Source organism: Solanum stenotomum, chromosome 12 (assembly GCF_019186545.1).
Source record: "Solanum stenotomum isolate F172 chromosome 12, ASM1918654v1, whole genome shotgun sequence".
In the NCBI taxonomy this organism is placed as follows: Eukaryota; Viridiplantae; Streptophyta; class Magnoliopsida; order Solanales; family Solanaceae; genus Solanum; species Solanum stenotomum.
The window spans coordinates 3818210-3839465 of record NC_064293.1 but is presented as its reverse complement, the minus strand read 5'-3'; the positions used below and the strand labels follow the sequence as shown (position 1 = coordinate 3839465).

The window sequence follows — 21256 nt, the reverse complement described above, 5'->3', positions numbered from 1 at the left end:
AATGCAAATGCAAATTTTGAGTTGATCTTCTTGGAATCCATCTCAGTGTTCTTGAACTTTGATTTTCGAATAGAAAATATGAGAGGTAAAAATTGTCACACTGGGCGTGCAGTTTCAATCCTGAAATACAGTGAACAAGAAAGGAAAATAGCAAGCAAACCACAGTATTTGAAATTGAATTTATGCAAAGGTTACAATCTTTATGAAATATTTAAGAAAAGCTATGTAATCCCCTGATTCTTCTCTTTACAATTGTTCTTGATTTGAGGGAATACTCGCGGCTCAACACTTGGAGCGAAGAATTCTTTGTATGCGAAAGACTTGTAGATCACCACTGAAGAGCAAGGATTCTCTATGTATTTATCTGTGTATCTGTGTTCTCTCTTTTGGTCTTATGAATACCTCTTTATATAGGCTTGAGCTAGGGTTTTTATAACACCTCGGAACCTAGTAGTCTAAGCAAGGGACCAAGTGGGAGGTCACAACCTTGATTTGCGCCTTAGTACCCTCCACAAAGGGCCACACGGACTGTGAAGGGCACTACGGCTCGTGGTGGTGCCTGTGGACCTTAAAAGTAGCTAGAAAAAAAAGGATCACCTCCCACGAGCATCATGACGGCTCGTGGTGTTGCCCGTGAAGGTGAGGCAGTGAGATCCAAGAGGCTGCCTATGGTGAGACACTCCTACGAGCCACTTGACGGCTCATAAAGGCCTTGACGGGTCGTAAGGGAAGATGAGTTTGAGGGGTGGTTTGCCAAGCCACTAGTCTAGGACCAAGACTGGCACCACGGCTCGTGGAGCCCCTCCTGGATGTGGTTCGATAGAGTTTAGTTTAGGGGTTTTTGGGTCTTTTCCAGATTTAATTAAATCAAAGCTATGTCATTTTACCCAAGCCTATAACCCCTATATAAGTGGTTTTAACCCCAAAACTCACCCATTCAAGTCATTTTCTCAAACTCACCAAAAGAAATTGGGTTTTCCTCTCAAAATATTTGTCTCTCTAGAACTTGAAGAAGAAGAAATAGTTTAAGCTAGGATCAAGGTCAAGTCTTCATTCCTCAAGTAATTGTGGGATTTGATAGTAAGGTATGATGTCTTTTCATCCATGGAGCCCCTAAGATTCCCTAATTTGAGTTAGGGTATTCTTCTAATGTTGTGGGTCTTGATGAATGTTGATCCAAATGTTTGGGTTATGATTGTTTATGCATGAATTGATAGAATTACATGTTTTTAGGATGAATTTACATGTACCCATGTTTGACCCATGTTTCTAAGTTGGAATTTATGTAAGTGGGGGTTTGATCCATGAAAGGAGAATTTGTAGGTCTAGATGTATTCTTACAGGATTGATAAGATACATTAGAATTGCTTTAAGATTGAAGCATATATGATGGTTATGATATAAGTTGCTTTAAGAGTGAAGCATATGTTACGAATTGTTGATTATTGATGTAAGTGTTGTGGAAGGGATTATTCCCACATGAATTACTTATGTATGAATGTGAAAGGCCTTCTCACATTGAGTGATTCTAGGTTGAAAGGATTTCTCACCTAAAATGAATCTAGACTAAAGACTAAGAAATTGATGAGGCTGGAGGCAATTACCCTTGACCTGTAAATGAGAAGGATATGAGGTGATTATCCATATTCCTTAGAATTGGAAATGAGGTGACTACCCTTATTCCTTGATGTTGAACAAGAGGCGGCTCCCCACGTTCCTATAATGATGATTAGACATGAAGGCGAGTACCCATGATCCTTTTATAAAGACATGCAAGATAGTACCCATGATCCCATAAGTTGGACATGGAGGCGATACCCGTGATCTTTTATGTAAGGCAAGAGGTGAATACCCATGAGCCTTTATAGGAAGGCAAGGAGGAGATTCCCCATGTCTATAAAAGATAAGCTAAAATATGTTATGATAGGTGATGAGCTTGGATGATTACTTGAGTTTGCCTACTATGATGAGTAAGACTAATGGCGGATTACCCATGTCTTGGCTAAGAATGAATTGAGGTTACTTCAAGAAGTATTCCTTACATGATTCGATGATCTATTATGTGCATTGATTATGCTTATGACTTATATTGTCTAACTCTTATGTTTATGTTGATATTTATGCAAGCTATCATATTTAGTACATTCTTGTACTAACTCATACTCTTGCCTACATTTTTTATCCAAATGTAGGGTCCGGCATTCCCGACTCTCATCCCCATGGCTAGGATCTTTAGTAGAGGCAAGGTTGAAGATTGGTGAGTCCTCATAGCATTCGAGGATATGACCACCACTTTCTTATGCTCTTTTCATTTTAGTTTTGAACATGGTTGTATGGGTTGTGTCCCAAGGATGCTATTATATTAGATGGTTTTTAAGACAAGTGTATTAGACTTCCGCTTCGTTTTATAAAACTTTGATGGTATTGAAATGTTTTAAATTTCCATTGATTTCTATTATCTTGACTATGAAAGCTAAGTGACTTATATGAGGCCTCTCGGGGTCTTGTATGCCATGTTACGTCTAGGGTGTAGCCCTGGGTCATGACAATTTTAGGGGTATTTTGGTCTGAGCAATTTTTGCCCTTGGACTTGAAGAACATGAGTTGGACTCATCTTGTCAACTTAATGGACTAACCCAAATCTAATTTGGACTTGATTTAAGTCATATAATTCTGACTTAAATATTAATCCGACTTCATTAACTAGTAATTTGACTTGGTCAACATATCATGAATATAAGAAGTAATCCAAATTTAGTATGAATTTATCAATAAAACTTCAATGTTTACAAATGACTTGGAAAATTCTAAGGCTATGACTTACCTATGAATTCATGCAAAGTATTTTTCCACTTTTGAATTCGAATGGTTATCGAGTTACTGACTTAAAAGGTTAACAATATGATCATGGTTTTCAAACCTCTAACCACCTATCAAAATTAATTTAACTGCATCGTTGAGCATTGATAGATTAAACGAACTATGGATCATTTATGTCTATCTTCTCATTCTTAAATCAAGTAAGGTAAACTAGGTATATCCCTACCCTAGATACAAATCAATCTTAATTTCTAAAAAAGAATGATTTGCTTCTTGTATTCCACGTTCTATCTCTCAGTTCCTCTTCCGAGTTGAAGAAAATGCAATATTTATATTCTAATGGTGATCAAGCATTGAAATAATAAAATCAAGAACACAAGAATAACTTCTAGTGATAAGAAATCTTCATCCAAAGTTTCAATACTAAGTAATCATTTAGAGCCGCAACCCTAGAAAGATAAGATTTAGCTTCTCATAATTTGATTATCACAGTTTGAATCTTCGAAATGCATTCAAGAATTAAAAGATGAGAAAGTGTAAAAAAGAACCCTAGAATGTTGATGAAAATTCTTGCACAAGTCATTTTTCTCTCAATACAAGAATTAGAATAATAAAAAGAGTCTATTTATAGACTAAAACGCATCGAATTCGGCCAGTGCAGGTCCATGGCACGGAGTCCATCGCAAACCTTACTATTTTCTTTTCTTCACAACTCTGTGTACAGGTCTATGACACAGAGTTGTTGTGGACCTCTCCAGTAAGTTGAGGGAAATTTTTCCTCCTAGCTCAGTGGCATGGAGTCAACGCGGAGTTGGGCTTCATTTTGCTTCGAGCTTTCTTTTGCATTTTTTTCCTGTCCACCCATCGCTTGACCTCAACTTCATCTTCAACTCATTCCATCTCCATTTAAGTATCAATTTCATGCGATTTTATCCTAAAATTACCTAATCACTTTGGTTAGCACAATATCATCATTATAACGTAAAATAAGTATATATGATAGATTTTGTTCTCAAATTTAGCTATATTATAGATTTCACTTGACTTTTAAGCATATAAATACACCCAAGATCACCACCCACACTTGAAGCTTTGTTCATCCTTGAACAAATCCATACATTTGCATAGCCAAGATTTCGACCTACGACTCAACACAAAAATATCAAACTTTGGCTACACAACTCACATGACTTTCATCTTTTATAACAAGCATGATACACTAACTTCGAAATTGAATCTACGTTCAACTTTTAACAAACTCATGCTTATTACTTACTCAAAAAATTGTATAAATCACGTACCCTTCATTAAACATGCACCCTCACCACAAGAGAGTCACCCATAATCACTCACAAGCGGTTATGAAAAATAAAATAAAGTAGAAGACGGGTTGCCCGTGAGGAAGAAGAAGAGGTGTGGGATTAGGGGTGGGGGGTAGGGTGGTAATAGAAAGATAATTTTGATTTTTGTTTACTTTATTTAGTGCCAAACGTCTTTATAAAAATAAAAATAAAAATTACCACATCAGATAAAGGGTAAATAAAATCATTTTTGAATAGTAAAAATATGTAATAGATTATCATGATAGTTTAAACATATAATGACTTTTTCTGACAAATTCAAGGATGACTTTATGACTTTTCTCGTAAAAATAATCCATTACTAATATGAAAAGAGAAAGTATAAAGTATTGTGGTAATCCCAAAAAAATAATTTCATGAATATTTAAGGCTGGGATCAACCCTACTGATTACAGAATGCACAAGGGAGGAATAGTGGTTTGATTAATTAAGACTTTTCTTGGGGCATAGTGCCACAACTTAGAGAAAATCCATGGCAAGAAATGGACCACGTAGATTTAGAGGTTATTTCCCGCCATTTTATTTGTGGCGGCAGCGTACATATATAATGTTGCCTTTCCCAAAAAATAATTGTGAATATTGAAGTTCCAAAATTGCAATGGCGGCGAAGAAATTGACGGATTACGAACGGCGGAGGATTGAGAATATAAAGCGCAATGAAGAAATGCTTGCCTCCCTTCAGATTCAGTCCCGAATTTCTCAACTTTCTGCAGTAACAAAGCGTCCAAGGTAGCCCTATTTTTTTGTTTCAAATCTCTTCTAAACCACTCTACTCTACTCTTTCAATACCTTCAGATCAGAAGCCGCCGGCCGGAGTTTGCTGATTCAATATATTTTTTTATTTTCCGGCAACAAGTTGAAATAATATGTTAAATGTTGTAGAATTATTCCCAAAATTATTGTTAAACTACAAATGAATTACCATCAGCAATTGAATAGTGGATGGAAGGAATACCATGTTCATGGTTATCTGTCAGAGGAGTCAATATGTTGTTCTTGTGAATTTTGTACCCTTCTGAATAAGTTAAAAGCAAACATATGTGTAATGTTAGTTTGTTTTAATGTATGAATAGTTTTATTTGTGAGTGTAAGTAAATTAGCCATTTGTTTGACATGGCAGAGCTCAAGGCAAATCATATCAGCGAAGTCCACAGAAGAAACAAAAGTCTAACTCACCGGTTGTGCTGCGACGGTCTCTCAGGAGTCAAGGTATTCCACCGGATTCTTCTACCGCCAGTGACCCAAAAGATAATTTTGATGACAACTCACAACCTACAGACAAAAAGTCACCGTCAGAACCTATTCCCATAAGTATGAGAGATGCATATAATGGCGACATTGACATCCCAAATAAGAAATTGATTGAAACAATAAAGGGTTTTGACGATGAGAGCATGGATAAAAATTCTGTTTTAGGTGACAGGAGAGAGAAAGGAAAGGCTTCTGGTACAGTTAATTTGGAATCATTGAGGTTGGAACCAGACAACATAGCACGGATTGTGCCAGGAAGAATATTAAATGTGCGTTTTTTTCCCACCAACAATGTTCGAATGGTTGCTGTAGGGAACAAATATGGCAATATAGGTTTCTGGAATGTTGATGCTCCACAGGAGGATGGAGATGTGATCTTTTTGTACCGTCCTCATTCGGGGCCAGTTTCAGGAATACTTGTGGACCCTTTTTCTGTGTCAAAGGTATGGTTAATTTTTGTTTCAAGAGTGTTATAAACTGCTAGCAGTCATGTAATTTTCTTACTTGGATGGCCATTTCTTTCTAGATACAGTTATCTTTTTTGATGAAAAAAAGATAAAAGGAGTTTATTCTTTCCAGATACAGTGATTATAACATATGTGCTAACAAAAGTTGATACCTTTACTTCTGACATTGACCTTTTCTTTTCATATGGCTAGCCATATTTGGTGGAACTGCATGCTTTAGAAAGGAAACAAACTTAGAAAACTGCATCTGTGTTCAAACTGTATTTAGTACCTTTACAAGTTTATGTTGGTATTCTATGATGTGGATTATGCAATAATGCATTTTACTTTTTTATTGCTCGTTTTTATATGATTATCTTTAATTGCTCTCTTGCTTTCCTGGATTATGCTAGGATGAGATTTTTAGAATGCTGACCAAATACTGTTAAGAGGAAAAATATGGAAAGAGATTCTTGACTAATAGGCATTTTGGTTTTACAGGTTTGGATAAGGCGTCATGAGTGACAAATAACACTTGATATGTGTGTGAATTAATCTTGCCTTTCTTTTTGCAGATGATCACTTCTTGCTATGGTGGATTTATTAGGGTAATGGACATTGAAAAGGAAATGTTTGATTTGGCATATATGAGTGAACATCCCATATTTTCCATATCACAGAGACCACATGATATGAAGTCCATATATTATGGTGAAGGCAAGGGGGGACTTGGTATTTGGGATCTAAGGGCAGGAAAATCTTCAGCATTGTGGAATTTGCATGAAGATAGGATCAACACAATAGATTTTACCTCTGAAAACTGTAATATTATGGCTACTAGTTCTACAGATGGTAGTGCATGCATTTGGGATTTGAGAAAAGTTGGTGCACATAAACCAAAATCTTTACAAACTGTCTTCCACAAAAGAGCAGTACACTCGGCTTACTTTTCACATTCAGGAAGGTTTCTTGCCACAACAAGGTATTTACGTTGCCATTCTTATAGGTTATATTGTGGTTAGTTGAGAAAACTGAACGCTTTATATCATAAATTTTAAGCGCCTTACTTGATTACTTTTATCATCAGCTCTATAGTAGATGTTAGCATGGCTAATTCTTTTTCCTGTTATTTCGGTTCATGCAGTATTGATAATAATGTTGGTGTGTTGAGTGGCGCTAATTATGAAGATACATGTATGATCTCCCATTATAATCACACAAACAGATGGATTTCCTCATTCAGGTATAGCTAGTCCCTTAATAACAATTTTTTTTCATTTTAATTTATATGAGTTACATTACTGGCTCCCCTAAGCTTTAAATGTGGTGATGTTTTTTTTGTTACTGTGCAGAAGCTATTGTGCTTAGTTATTCTACTTTTTGTATTGATGTGACATTGAGATAATTTGCTATAATGTATATCAATTCTTCTCCTTTGAGCATCTAGTTTATGGGACAGAATCACTCAAAACTTATTCCTCCTTTTTGAGATAATACCTTGAGCATAAAAAAGATGTTTACTTGTGATCTGTTCAATTTTGTAATCGGTTAGATTAGGCAGTTGTTTGTGTGCATATTTCCAGAAGTTAATATGGCCAATACTTACACTAGACTTGTCACTTGTGCATGCTCAGTCATCATAGACTAACAACATTATTTTCTGTATATGTTTACTTGGGGAAGCAGAGGAATATGGGGTTGGGATGATTCTTACATCTACATTGGTAATATGGAAAGAGGAGTTGATGTAATCTCAGTAGCTGACAAGAAACTTGATTTTACCTTAAGAAGCGAGCACATGACTGCTATTCCATGCCGTTTTGACGCACATCAAAAAGAGGTTGGAATGCTTGCAGGGGCTACAAGTGGTGGGCAGGTATATATCTGGACAGCATCTTAAGTTGGTGCCAATAGATCCTAGCCAAATTGTGATCATGGAGGCAGAGCTGCAATTTCCCGTCTGGCTAATGTTTTTGTGAAAGGACAAGAAATGATTTACCTTTAGGTTTTTGTGGAATCTTCTTGTTGTTCACTGTTTAATAACTGTTAATTATGTAACTTAAGCAGTTTTTAGTGTATTGACCAAATCATCATTGGTCATATTTTCTTGGTTTGCAATTACCTGGTGTTTCCAAGACTATCTTTAAAGCTATATTCAGCACCACTTACCCAAAACCCTTGTGTTGAATGTTGGGACTCTGAAACCCTTTTACACACTGTATATGTTATTAGAAGGCTTTTATCAGTTGACAACACTACGGTTATCTTGCTTCCTCTTTCAAGTGAACATATTGTACTACATGGAAGTAGTGTAGACACTGATTGGAAAGTTAAGATCCATTTCTAGTATTATAATGGTATTAAGGCTCTGCTCAGATTAAGTTAAGTTAAGATTTTGACCTCAATGAGATTATTTTTTTCAAATTTACAGTGTTACACAAATACTATGCATATGGGGTTATTGTATATATAAGATGACGAGTATATATGCGGATAACAAGTTAATATGCATGGGGTGTAATGTACGTTGTATACCTTGTTAATTGTCATAGCATCAGTATCTGTGCATTTATCATTATAGATTTCATGTATGTCTAATTACGTGGTTTAACTGTTAAGTCATGCATTGTACATATTTAATTGTTGTAGCATTACTATCTCACATGATATATTTCTCTTTTTGACATTTGTACCCTTAGATCTTTTGTCACTCATGACTTGTGATACAATAGGTATTGGACTATGGTTTAAACTTGTGCTATATTTCTCATACTTTATTATCCTATTAGACCTACTTAACGCTTCTTGTGTTTATATTTCATCGAACTGTTGACCGGACATGAGAATGGTTAGATGTCATCACGGCTAAGGTAAAATTGGGTTGCCACACATTGAGACTAATATGTTTCCTTCTGTGTCTGATGATTGGGAAAAGTTAATAAAAGAAACATGTTTGCTTACAATGCCCTTAGTGGCACTGTTGAAGTTGAATGACAGCCAATGGACTCAACAACAAAGCTAGAAATTTTGTTAAAAGGTATTCAAGTGACCTTTGGGTCTATGCAGCAATGCCACAGAATTCAGGGTATGCGATAAAAGTAGTGTCAACTTGCTGGATATGAATAATTTCTCAGCATTCTTGGCTGCCACAGAGGTGAAAGTTGAAGTAAAGTGGCATTAGTGAAGCAGATACGCCATGAAAAGCATTGCAGAGCATTATTGTCGTCCACACTGTCACTGGATGAAGAAAATTGGTCAACTAAAAAAGGCCAAACCCGTTGCTAGCCCCCTAAATTTGGTACAAAATTTCACTTAGACACTTCAACTAGCTAATGTTCATTTTAGACACCTCAGGTAGGATCCCACTATGTCATTTTGATACTTTTCGCTGACATAACATTGTAAGTGTAATGCACCCAAAATCAGCGCGTGAAGGGGCTCTTTTTCAGGCCAAAAAAATAATATTTAAAAGGTCAAAACTATTCTTCTTCCTCATTCTCTCCTCCACCACACACCATCCATTCACTACCGCTGTCACCATCGCTATTAATACAATCAAATAATTTTTTTAATTTTTTCAGTTCCGAAAATCACCACAACCATCGTCATCTTCTCATTCTTAGTCTTTAGATCCAACAATTACAACTTTTATTGCAATCTTTCAAGTTCAGTGCTACACACCATTGTACATCTATCACACCTATCAAGTTCATATATGCAGATATTCATTCTAAACGGGAGGGACTACAACATACAAATAATACATAGCATTCGTATATGTGCTCCTTTTATAGTTTTATTCCTTTTGGAGGCATTGTAATATTAGATACACAATTAAAAAGCATGAAATTGATAATATACAAATTAAATCTACAACAAAAAAAATGGAAATCTGAATTTAATAAAAACCCCAAAAAGAAAAAAAAAAGCAAAAGAAGAAATTAGGAGTAAAGAGGAGGCACCGGAAAAGTTTGGAAGAATGAGGAAGAAGGGGTGGGATAGTTTGGTGGGGTTTTAGAAACTAAATGCTTTTATTTACTAAGTATTATTTTTGGCTGGAAATTAAGTTTTCCTTATAATGTATTTTTAAAGTATTATTTTGTACTTAAATATCATGTGTCTTTTCTTAATTAGCCATTATATTATATTATCTGCGAGTGTGTTACACGCACATTGTAATTTTAGTGGATTGTCAAAAAAGTGTCAAACTGACACAATGGGATCCTACATGAGGTGTCTAAAATGAACATCGTCTAGTTGAGGTGTCTAAGTGAAACTTCGTGCCAAATTTAGGGGGCCACCGATGGGTTTGGCCTTTAATAAGTCGGACTTGAAATTTCCAGAATCATACAAATTTCATCGCCATTCACCTATGCTAACTATTAAGACTTCAGAGAGATGCAACACAACACAAAATCATATACGGAAGAGAACTGAGATCATACGAGATGTGAAAAAATTGGAAACAAAGACTGGTTAAAGACGTGCCAGCGCTTGTTTACCACTGCTGGGTCTCAGGGTGTTAGGAGATACAGTTGGAACATTAATGGGGGTAATAGGTCCTGCAAAGTTTAAGGGGTTGTTTGGTTGGAAACAAGTTATATTATCCCAGGATAGGTTATTTCACCATGAGGTATCCCATCACTAAGGTATAAATTATGAGATAAATAATCAACTGTCTAATATCTCCGACCAAACGCAGGATAAAATGTATCCCTAGGATTATTATACCTTATAACTCACAAGTCACACCAAACGACTCGTAAGTGTATAGTTGGGATATGGGGACAAGTTTAGAGGGGCACTGAAGCATTATAAAAAAAATTACACTAATAATATTAACCTATATACATTTTGGACAGACTATTCCCTCCTTACATCTCTGATAAGAGGTTGCTGATTTTCCGAAGCTCCTCAAGAGCTGTCATGGCTGTTCCTTGACTTTGACCAGCCAAATCATTCTTAGAGACGTGTTTGAAGGTCCCAACATGACCCTGATCTTGCAGGAACTCAGACTCGATCACCTGGAAAAAAGAACAGCAATAAATGAATGAAAAATAGACCACATAAACTATTGAACCAGGTTTCCGCTATTAGACTAAATACAATAATCTTTTAAGTAGGAACAGGAACCAAGTCAACGCGCTGCAGGTCTTGCTAACAATTGAAAATTGAAATCACAAAAACATTTAAACTGGGCAAGAAATTTATCATAACTATTTCCATACATTTGGACTAGTTCATCCACAAAGACAACTACATATAGAGAGTGCATGTGTTTGCTTCCTTGTGCATGTTCCACTAACTTTGCAAAATATAAAATAATAATCCAGTTCTAATCTTCTTCTTTTTTTAAAAAACACGGTTAATGAGTTTTATCCCATTGACTATTTTATTATTAAAGCAATAAATGAAAGGTCTGTACAATCCAGTACTAATTGTATTACACAACCAATCTAGTTCTATCTGATAGATAACCAGACTGCAAATACATATCAAGCCCATTAATATGTCGCATCGCTCCTATCCCTTTGAAAAGCTTGCTATATGGAGGTGCCGGACAAAATTCTTTTGTTAAACTAATAGGCATGCATGCCTCATTAATATTGAGTTTGCAGGTCTATCTCTAAATTTCTATTTTTTAGAAGCAAAATCAATAATCAGATAGAATCTTAAAACATCTTTACTTCACAAAAAGAAAAATATAAAGGGAAAAGGAGAAGATAAAAGAACAAAGAGATCATGCTAAGATGAAATACACAAATTTGGAAAGATGAAGTCTGACTAAAATAGAAGAAATTAGTAAAATTCCTATACAGAAAAATTATATAATTCGTTCAACTTCGTAATTGAAGCTCCAGAATGTCTTGAGAAAATTATAAGAGCTAAATCCACATAGGTAACTTTATTAAATTTTGTTAAGAATGTTCCAACAAAATTAGAGAGTGCTAACCATCAAAAGGATGGATAAATTATTTATTAACTAAAGGTGTGTTCAGTATGGAGGAAAACATGTTTTCCATTTTCAAAATTTTTGGAGAACATTTTCTCTAGGAAAACAAGTTCCTTAAAAATTACTTCTCAAGGGAGACTGTTCTAGAACCAAATAAGAGGAATTGAGTGACTTATATGAGACTAGTATATACAAAAATAACAACTTCACTTGAATCCCAAGCTAGTGGAGGTCAACTGAATGAATTGTCACATGATTCATTTTGCTCTATTTGGAATCATTTTATTCCAATATTCAATAAGATAACTACATATAAAGTAACAAAGTAAAGCACTCTAACCTGGATATTCTCGTGCATAGACTGTCCAAGATTTCTCAATGTAGCTATAAGATTCTGGTCTACAGTTTCCTCTTTGATTACTTCATAGTTTTGAGATGCATCAGCTGTAGAAGAATCAGCTGGAGTGGTCAGATTATTCCCACCATTGCAAGCTTTTATGGAATCACACAGACCACTTCTTTCAGACGTTTCCTCATCAGCATTTCGTCCAAATTTCCATAACCTCTGAAATTTACCAGAAACAGATCTCCGCTCCTTCAAGCCTGTTGTACATTTACCTCCAGAGGCATCGTTAGGTTCAGATTTTAAACAGGCCTGCTGTGGTGGATACAAAATTCGGGGAGGTGAGTTTCCCAGATTGGTTCCAGACACCTCACCTCTATTGGCATCAACATTAGTTTCATCTGCATATGAGTTTGATGCAACACTACTCTCAGATCTATTTTCAGGATCACCAGCATGTATAGGACTTGGGGGATCTGAGAAAATAGAAGCATTCTGTACACTAGCAGCATTTCTGCTTGACCACGTTTGCTCAGGTGCGCAAGTCAAATCATCTCTATTGTCACCATCTTGTACATTTACCTCAACTGGATTTTTCTCCGGTACATTATCATCACCAATATGATTATTTACATTTTCATCCAAACAAAGTTGCGGAGGCAAATCTTTCAATAAATTTTTCCTAACCGATAACTTGGGACCTTTTCTTCCATTATTAACCTTAGATGGCGATGGAACAGACTCAGTTCTACTAAGATGCAATCTAAATTTCTCAGACCAACCTTTTCTTTGCTTTGAAGTTTGTTTCTGTATGCAATTTTGCTTGTGCTCTTCTTCTTTGTGTACAACTCTCCACTTTTCTTCCCAATAGCTTTCTGGTACCAAATATAGAGGAGTCCTTTGGGAGCTTAAATCAATTGAATGGCTATGACCTCTCACAACTTTTGACTTACTTCTACCATAGTCTCCACCTTGGCCAACTAAGGGAGTTGAATTGTTGGCCTCCATTGCCAAAGCCTGCATGGATTTTGCCTTTTCTATCAGTTTTTCTACAATTGCGTCATCTGGAAAATTTAGCAATCTTTGAAGGCACACAGTAGCATTTTCAGTGGCAAGTAGTGAAGGTCTCAAGTGAAGTATCATAGTAACTGCATAAGCTGAGATGAATGCTCCTCTGTTTGAATTCAAGACACTGCAGCTGGACTCAGCAGCAATTTCAGAAGATTTCACCAACTTCTTGTTTTCACATGCAAATATTTCATCCCAGATTATCAATAGGTCTTCAAGTGCAAATTCACGCCCAAATAGTACTCGTAACCAACGAAGTGCAAAGTACTGTGGTTCAACCCCTAGCTCGACAAGGTGGCTGTGGAGAGAGGAATCAATAAGTGAAAGCAAATGGTAAAGTGCTGCTGAAGCTTCAATGACAGGGGGAAGGCCAACATGAGGAGTACCATATGGTGAATGGGAGAAAAACTCTGCCATAGCAACTGCACCGCTAGCCCCATTCATCAAAGCATCAAACATACAGTATGCATCATGTTCCATAAACTTCTCAGACAAAAGAATACCAAGCTCACCTTCAGTGCCGTAAGCATCACTTAGCAAAACAAACAATGCATTGTATCTTGGGATCTAGTTCAGTTAAACTAGTAATTTTCAGTGGACTGCTTTCAGATCTATTTTCTTCTTCCTCAGATTCTGAAAATTTTCGGAAATCAAATTTATATGTAAAATCATTTTCATGAAATGAAAAACCATCAAATTTGTCAGCAAAATGATCTTCATAAAGATTCCTCACTTCAGTAAGCTGCTCAAAATCGGCTTGAAGAACATAGAGAAGTGGGGCCAACAGTTCATGCATCCCTGCAAACCAAAAGCAGAATGGTTTATCATCTTACTCAGAGGACAAAAAAAGATCAATTATCACAAGAATAGAAGGCACATGAGTCATGACATATATACCTTCTTTCCCCCCCAAAAAAAATAAAAAAAAAGACACGTGGCATGGTCGCTAATGTGGACTCCAAGGTTATGTTAGATTAAGCAGATCGAAGCGAGTAGAAAAAGAGGGGAGCTTTTTCAGCGTCAGCGCTTAAAAGGTGAAGGGATCCGCCAAAGTGTTTTCTCTATCACGAGGCAAGGAGTATGTCTCAAGACGCGGAGTGTAAGCCCCATGAAACTATTTCTTTTTGCCTATTTCAAACAGAAAAATGCACATATATAAAAGATTAAAGGAGCCATTCTCTCCAAAGTTTTACTTGTGCATGTGTACATAAGAGGTTTTTAATATTTGACACATGATTGCTAGGGTTTGAATACTATTTATAGAATTATATTTTGGTTCAATTCTATGTTCATTTTATTTTTAACAAGAAGATTCTTGTTCAATTTTTTTTTGTTTAGAATGGCACCCAAGCCCATTTTCATCTACAACCATCAATTGTCCGTTTATTGATTTTTTATTTTAAAAAGTCTTTACATGTAAGGAATAGTACCCAATGAGAAGAGAAGATAAATAATTCATTTCATCTACCAGCGTCATTATTAGTATTTTCTAGAATTTACTCTTTTAACTCTTCAGAGAATGTTCTATCGTCAACTCTGAATCAGCTAATTTCCGCCCCACCCCAACACAACTACTTCTTCTTCTTGGGCGACCTTGCACTTCAAGTTCTCATCTTTGTCTCTCTTGTTTTCTTTCCCACCAGTAACTAGAATTAGAATTATAGTGGATTACAAACTAAAGATACTGAACCTTCAATCTGAGATGGTTAATGGAGAAACAATATTTAGAAGGTTTAATGTTCAGTAAATTTTATGGAAGATTAAGTTGGAGGCTGAAAATACTGAGATTTATGATTTTATTTGTCTTATTTGTGATGTGAATTGGAGAATCACCTCTGGCCTCGCCTAAAACTTGGGATGTTCCTCCAGTGAACCTTGCGGCATCCAGCAGTATGTTTTATGTCCCTCACCCAAAGAAGCGCCCGGGAAAAAGCTTTAAAAACAGAGGTTAGAGCAAAGCAATCACTTTAAGACAAAATGGGCTATTAGGCATCACACGGTGCTACGCAAAATGTAAATTAAAGGGAGCAGCACACAACATAGAACATTGGATAAAGACACACCATAAAGGATGTCACTTTTTCTTTTTCCCATCTGTGACAAACTAATAGAGAACCGAGTCTTGATTGATAATGGGAAATTTTGTGTATGGGCAAAGAATTAGAACATGCATGTAATTTGAAAGACTTTGATCTCCATTGACTAATTACAACACAATTTTTTTTAGCAACTTATCAAAAAAAGATTCTTTCATGCACGACAACAGAAACAAGTAAAGGCACCTAATCAAAAGGAAACAGAGCTACAAACGGCATGAAATACTATATTCACCTTGCCTGTAGCCGAACTCTGGATGTCTAAGGCACCAAAGCAACAATATTCTTCTCAATGTGGCTTGACAACCAGGTGTTTGAAAGTAGCTACCATGCTCAGGATATAGACGAGAGAGATCTTGATCAACCATTCTCTCCAATTCAGCATTCCTGAAGAAGCGACTCCACATGCTATCTGCAGGAAAAACCCACAATTAGTGCATATGTCACCACAAGCTACTGACTCACCAAAGTGTCTTTTCCCAAATGGCAGAAGTAGGGCTGATTGAATTCTAAACCAAGGAACTGAAATAGGACGGATTAATTGAGAAGCAGGATTTAGAAACAAAGCTCAATGGAAGAACCATTTTAAGTTGCAGTAGTGAATAAAAATGTCCAAAGGGATGATAAGATCAAAGATTATTCTAGTAAAAAAATAAGATACAGGTAAAATGCAGAAAGGTGCTCAAAGTGAATTATTTTCATCATGGACATATGGAAAAGGGAGAAGATCACTTTATAAGGTGTGTTACCTGGATTTTGTGAGAGTGGATTGTCCATGACAAAATCAGGAGAATTACTTCCTTCTTTCGGAACATGTGGATCAATTAGAAGCTGCCGCCTCAAAGAAGCATACCTGAAGTATAGCAAAAACAACACCTTAAAAGATGCATAAGCTAATCTTTATAACCAGAATGCTTCATGTAACAAAATTACAAACATATGCTGGGATACCCATTAGAACAAAATTTAGAATAAGCAACATGCTCAAACAGATTACATCAGTAGATTTTGTTTTGTCACTGAACTTGATGCCGAAAATTCCAAATCTGTAAACAATACCTATCACCAAGATATACTAGAGAAAAATGAGCTTTCTCAGCTGAAGTTTTATGGAAATGAGCAACTCGGCAACCTAACATGTGAAACAGCATTACTTATCTGTGGTTGTTAAGTCACCTAACACCTAACTTAGCACAATCTGATTTAGGGAAAGACCCAAAAACACATGACTGTTAAGTTTTTTTTCCATTTAAGGTAAGGAAGCAACACATGGCTGTTCAGTATTACCAAAGTATCAATAAATGAAACAATTACACAATTTTTGAAGATTATTACAGTTTATATTTTACAATATGGTTGTTATTCAACTTCAAACTTGAAATAGAGAAATTGAAGTTTGAGGAGTAATTCGAGTGAAATAATCCAAACACCCTTTTTGTACTCTAAACTTCAAATAATTTTTTCTTTTAACCTTCAACCAAATCACATCCAAACTAACGCGGACGCCTACTCAGGAAACAAAGAAGAGGAAAAAAAACTGACCGGATTAAGAAAATTGCAAAGTTTTCAATTTTTATACCTCCTACGGCAATCGGCTGTGACGCGGCGAAGATCATGGATGGATGAATCGAGGGAAGAAGGCAAAATACCCAAATCAATACGCCATTGCACCCCCCTCAGATCTCCACAACGTCGAGCTTCTTGAGGCAATGTAGTCGACATAGCTTCCTTCCCCGTTCTTCTATATCAAAGATGCAGCAACCAGAATCAAACTACATATCCATTTGCTCAAGACCCTCATTGATTTGCCAAGATAAATTGAAAAAGAAACAAGGAAATGTGTGAAGGAAAAGATAATATGTGAAGCAGAAAGGCAGAAAAGCAAAGAAACAGTAGATGACATTGGGAGAAAAAAATAATGTGCTTGCCGGGGCAGAAGCAAACTTCCTTGAATAATTTTGTTTTCTTTTTTAAGAAAAAAGCCAAAATAGTCCCATATTTTCCAATTTGGGTTTAAAATAAGATAAAATCCTATTTCTTTTGCCAACTTTCTTGAATTGTATTTTCTTTTTCTATTTTTTTGCTGGCATCAACTTATTTTTTTCAAACATTGGATGTGTGTGTAACAAAATAGTAGAAGCTTGCTTCCACAAAGAGTTGAAAGTTAAGATGGGATGAATTAAAAAACTCTTCCTTAGTCGATTACTTATCAATTTTTCTGTGGGTTAGTATGACAGACGATAAGCAAATATAAAGCACAAAAGTAAATGATAAAGAGTGGTTCCTAATCCAGTCCCCTTGCATTATAAGGGTTTTTTTTAGAGCTTCTCGTAGACTTGTGGTTACAATAGTTGTGGTTCTTGACTTCTATTAGATTTACTTTATAGACATAACCTCTATTTGTATAAGTCACATTTATCTCTTCTTTCTCCTTTCTTCCCCATTACAATTGTGGACTGACAGAGTACAATGTTTTACGAAGGATAAAAGAAAGATAGTACATAAGTTCAAGTGAAATGCGCAAACTTCTTATAATTGTTTTATACTCCAAAAGGAAAATCCAAATGTGTTTCATTCAATCAAAAATTTGTAATGATTCCTTGATTGAGAATAATTGCAGATTGCATGTCCATATCAAATATGTTCATGCGTACAATAAGATTTTTCTTTTCTTGATATTCTAGTTAAATTTTCTCTCATATCTTCTTCTTTTCCGTTGTGGCATTTCCTTTCTTGTGTTTTGATTTTATGATCGTCTCCTCTAATCTTGGTTTGCGGATTTCTTGGTGAAATAAGAATGATTTCTTCCTTGATTATTCATTGCTTTTATCATGATTTACTTATCTGGATGGATGAGTTGATCTTTGACTGATTTGATTAGTCCATGATTTACTTCCCTGATTAGGTTTCTATTATTTTTTATTTATGTTCTTTCCTTTGTAATCGTCGTTGTAACTGGCGTGCTTCTTATCCTTTTGAATCATCCTTGTATCTTGCGTTCTTCTTTTCCAGTGGGGACAATTTAGGTTAATAGTCGTTATTAAAACTAATATGAATCACATAGGGTTAACAATCTCCCCTTTTTGATAGTGATAATTAATACATAAATGAAAGAGACTAAAGCTCTAGAGAGACAATTCTTTTTAAGTGTGAAGCTCCCCTTTTCTATAATTTGATCTGAATTTGTGCTAGATTTCTCCCTCTTTGGCATGATAAAAAAAACATATACAAAGAGAATAGAAACACACATAAACCTATTAAGAAAAACATAGATAATATGTAGATAGTAGGTTAGATAGGCAAAATGAGAAAGTAGCAGAGCATTTTAAGAGGACATATAAACCCCGAATTATAGAGTAATAAACATGGTGACAGACCCAAATAGAATATTGTCTTAAATGGACAAAAAAAATAAAGAATGAAGAAGATTAACTATCATCGGGGAAGTAATGAAGAGTGCTGAGAACATTTCTACAGAAGGTATTGTAGGAACGCTCCACATTTTTTGAGAAGTCGGAGTAGGAAGTCTGGATAGAAACAACAAGCTTAGTGTTGGAGGATATAGCTCTGACTTTGAGGGAGTCAACTTGTTTAATCAACTTTTTCACAGTGGAGACCCCTTCTTGTTTCAACACATCCATGGTATGTGAAGCTTTCCTACATTAGTGTTGGTCTCATTATGTAATACCCCAAAAGTTGAAAAGTCAAAAGAAAAAGGGAAATGGAAAAAATTTGACTGAAACAAGTTTCTACGAGTTCAAACTACGGACCGTATGAAGGGAGTCGTAGACTTGGAGATAAGTTTTTGAAAAATTAAGTTTCTGAAATTAGACCTACAGACGAACAAGATGAATGGTAGGAAGTTTGACAGGTATTGATTTAGATATTTGTTTTAGGACCTCAGTTCTAGGGAAGGTTTTGACGTGTCGTCATTAGTTCTCTGGATCATAGAAAGGTTCCAGATTTGGTGAAATTTTAGAGTGAAAGTTGAGTTCTACGGATAGAGTCTATTGTGACGACCCTAAAAAATGAACTAGGTGAACCAAGCCTCTCATGTGTTTTGATGGTTGGTCATGTGGTGTTTACTGTCTAAATCAGTGTGTGTTGGTGTGAAGCATGTGGGGATGACCCTAGGGGTTTGAACATGGGTTTCGGGGTTTAAACGTGCGGGTACGACTCCCAAAGGACCACCCTAAGGGTCCTTGAAGAGGACCCCAAACGTTGACCTAAAAGTTGTTAAAAAAACAACAGCCATCCATGAGCCCCATTGACGGGCCGTCAATAGATTGACGGGGTGTGGATTGGCTTCGTGAGTTGAGACTTAGTATCCTCACCAAAGCCTCCCCAACACCCTCTCTGAACCTTTTGACGAGCAGCCAGGACGGGCCGTCAATCCATCCACGGTCCGTGGATGGTGGCCGTTAATTGGCACTTTGTTGTTGTCCAAAAGTCTGCCTAGGTAAGTGAGGGTCAATTTCAAATGGTCGTATCTCATAGCTCAAAACGAATTAGGTGGTCCATTACCCATCCAATTAAAGATCTTTGAGTCCTCTTTCCAATGCCATCGAGTTTGCCTAATTCCGATCTCGGAGTAAAAGGTTATGCCCAAAATAGTGAAGCACTGTCAGGCTGGAATTTTTTCACGACCCGTTTGACGGGCCGTGGTGATGATGACGGTCCGTAGATGTCACGCCCCGAGCTACCCCCAAGACGCGGACACGGGACCTAGGACCACAAAACCCTGCTGGCATGATCATGAGCATACTAAAGATAATAAACTGATGCGGAAGCAAATTCATAAATAAATCTGAAAAGATGGGGAATACCCATATACTATAACTGAATATATCAAATCTGAGAGTTTAATACAAAAGAAATATCAAACTCAAAATACTAAGCTGAATCTAACTATGTCTGAAATAAGCCTCTAAACTGACTAGAAATGTTGGGACATGCCCCAACTAGATCTAGCAAAACTGAAACTAAAGACTAAAAATACTGAAAAGAAACTCATGACTATTGTCCTCGGAGAATGAGGACTCACCACTGATTCTGCTGAACTGGAGATCGGGAACCGATCTAAGCGTGATCTGGATGCTGAGAACCTGAACCTACATCACGAGAAGATGTAGCGCACGTATGCGTCAGTACTTGAAAGGTACTGAGCATGCAGGATAGAGTAAAGCTGAAATAACATATAACTGAACAAAGCAATAAAGCAATGAAATAATCTGAACATGATATAGATACTGAAAATACTGAATACTGAGCTAACTGATGCAATGACCAAATTTATAACATGCTGAGACTGAATACTGACTGTACTGAAATATGGTCAATGCAATAGAGTCTGACTGAACTGTGGGAGCTACTAATAACCGACATAAAACCACATGAGCTAAATGTGGAGTCCGATGTATACGCCCCATCGAGAGGACCCAATATACCCTGCCAGAGGTATAGAGGCATGCTGGCGTGATCACTAAACTGATGTTGCCCACAGAGGGGACTTACACCTACGTGGCTCGTAGTTCTGGGACTATATGGGTACGCTGAAACCCTAGTCCAACTCGGTATTATGCTACTCCCAATGAATTAAGTGGTTAACTGGTTATGACTGAATTTCTGTAAATACTGGATAGCTCGAAACTGAACATGCAAACTGAGAATGCAACAATTAATCTGATAATGATGCATTCATAAACTGAGGCATGTATAACTGAATATATTATGACTGAAATACTGAATAGCTTAAAATACTGACATGTAGATACTCATACTTGAAAACTCCTTTTTAGAAAACAATACTCTGATCATTGATGACTTGGGAAGTCATACTGCATAAACATTGATGGTATATCTAGATACCATACTATTCATACATTGATGACCTACTCAATTGTCATACTAATCATGTT

At 36.3% G+C, this 21256-nt stretch overlaps 1 protein-coding gene and 1 pseudogene across 1 annotated transcript; one reads left to right on the top strand and one right to left on the bottom strand.

Moving 5' to 3' along the window:
- Nucleotides 1-4738: 4738 nt before the first annotated feature.
- Nucleotides 4739-7914, top strand: LOC125846957 (uncharacterized). The gene is made up of 5 exons (XM_049526671.1): nucleotides 4739-4910; nucleotides 5302-5875; nucleotides 6454-6860; nucleotides 7023-7121; nucleotides 7565-7914. The coding sequence occupies exons 1-5, from the start codon at nucleotides 4780-4782 to the stop codon at nucleotides 7776-7778; spliced, it is 1425 nt and encodes a 474-aa protein (XP_049382628.1). The 5' UTR covers nucleotides 4739-4779; the 3' UTR covers nucleotides 7779-7914.
- A 2600-nt stretch (nucleotides 7915-10514) lies between these two features.
- On the bottom strand, nucleotides 10515-17265 carry LOC125846949 (uncharacterized; annotated as a pseudogene).
- Between the last annotated feature and the right edge of the window lie 3991 nt (nucleotides 17266-21256).

Excerpts from the sequence above, each read along its gene's own strand:
- LOC125846957 (XM_049526671.1), top strand. The coding sequence starts at position 4,780 with ATGGCGGCGAAGAAATTGACGGATTACGAACGGCGGAGGATTGAGAAT. Across the intron at positions 4,911-5,301 it reads GCAGTAACAAAGCGTCCAAG|AGCTCAAGGCAAATCATATC; the intron begins GTAGCCCTATTT and ends TTGACATGGCAG. Across the intron at positions 7,122-7,564 it reads AGATGGATTTCCTCATTCAG|AGGAATATGGGGTTGGGATG; the intron begins GTATAGCTAGTC and ends TTGGGGAAGCAG.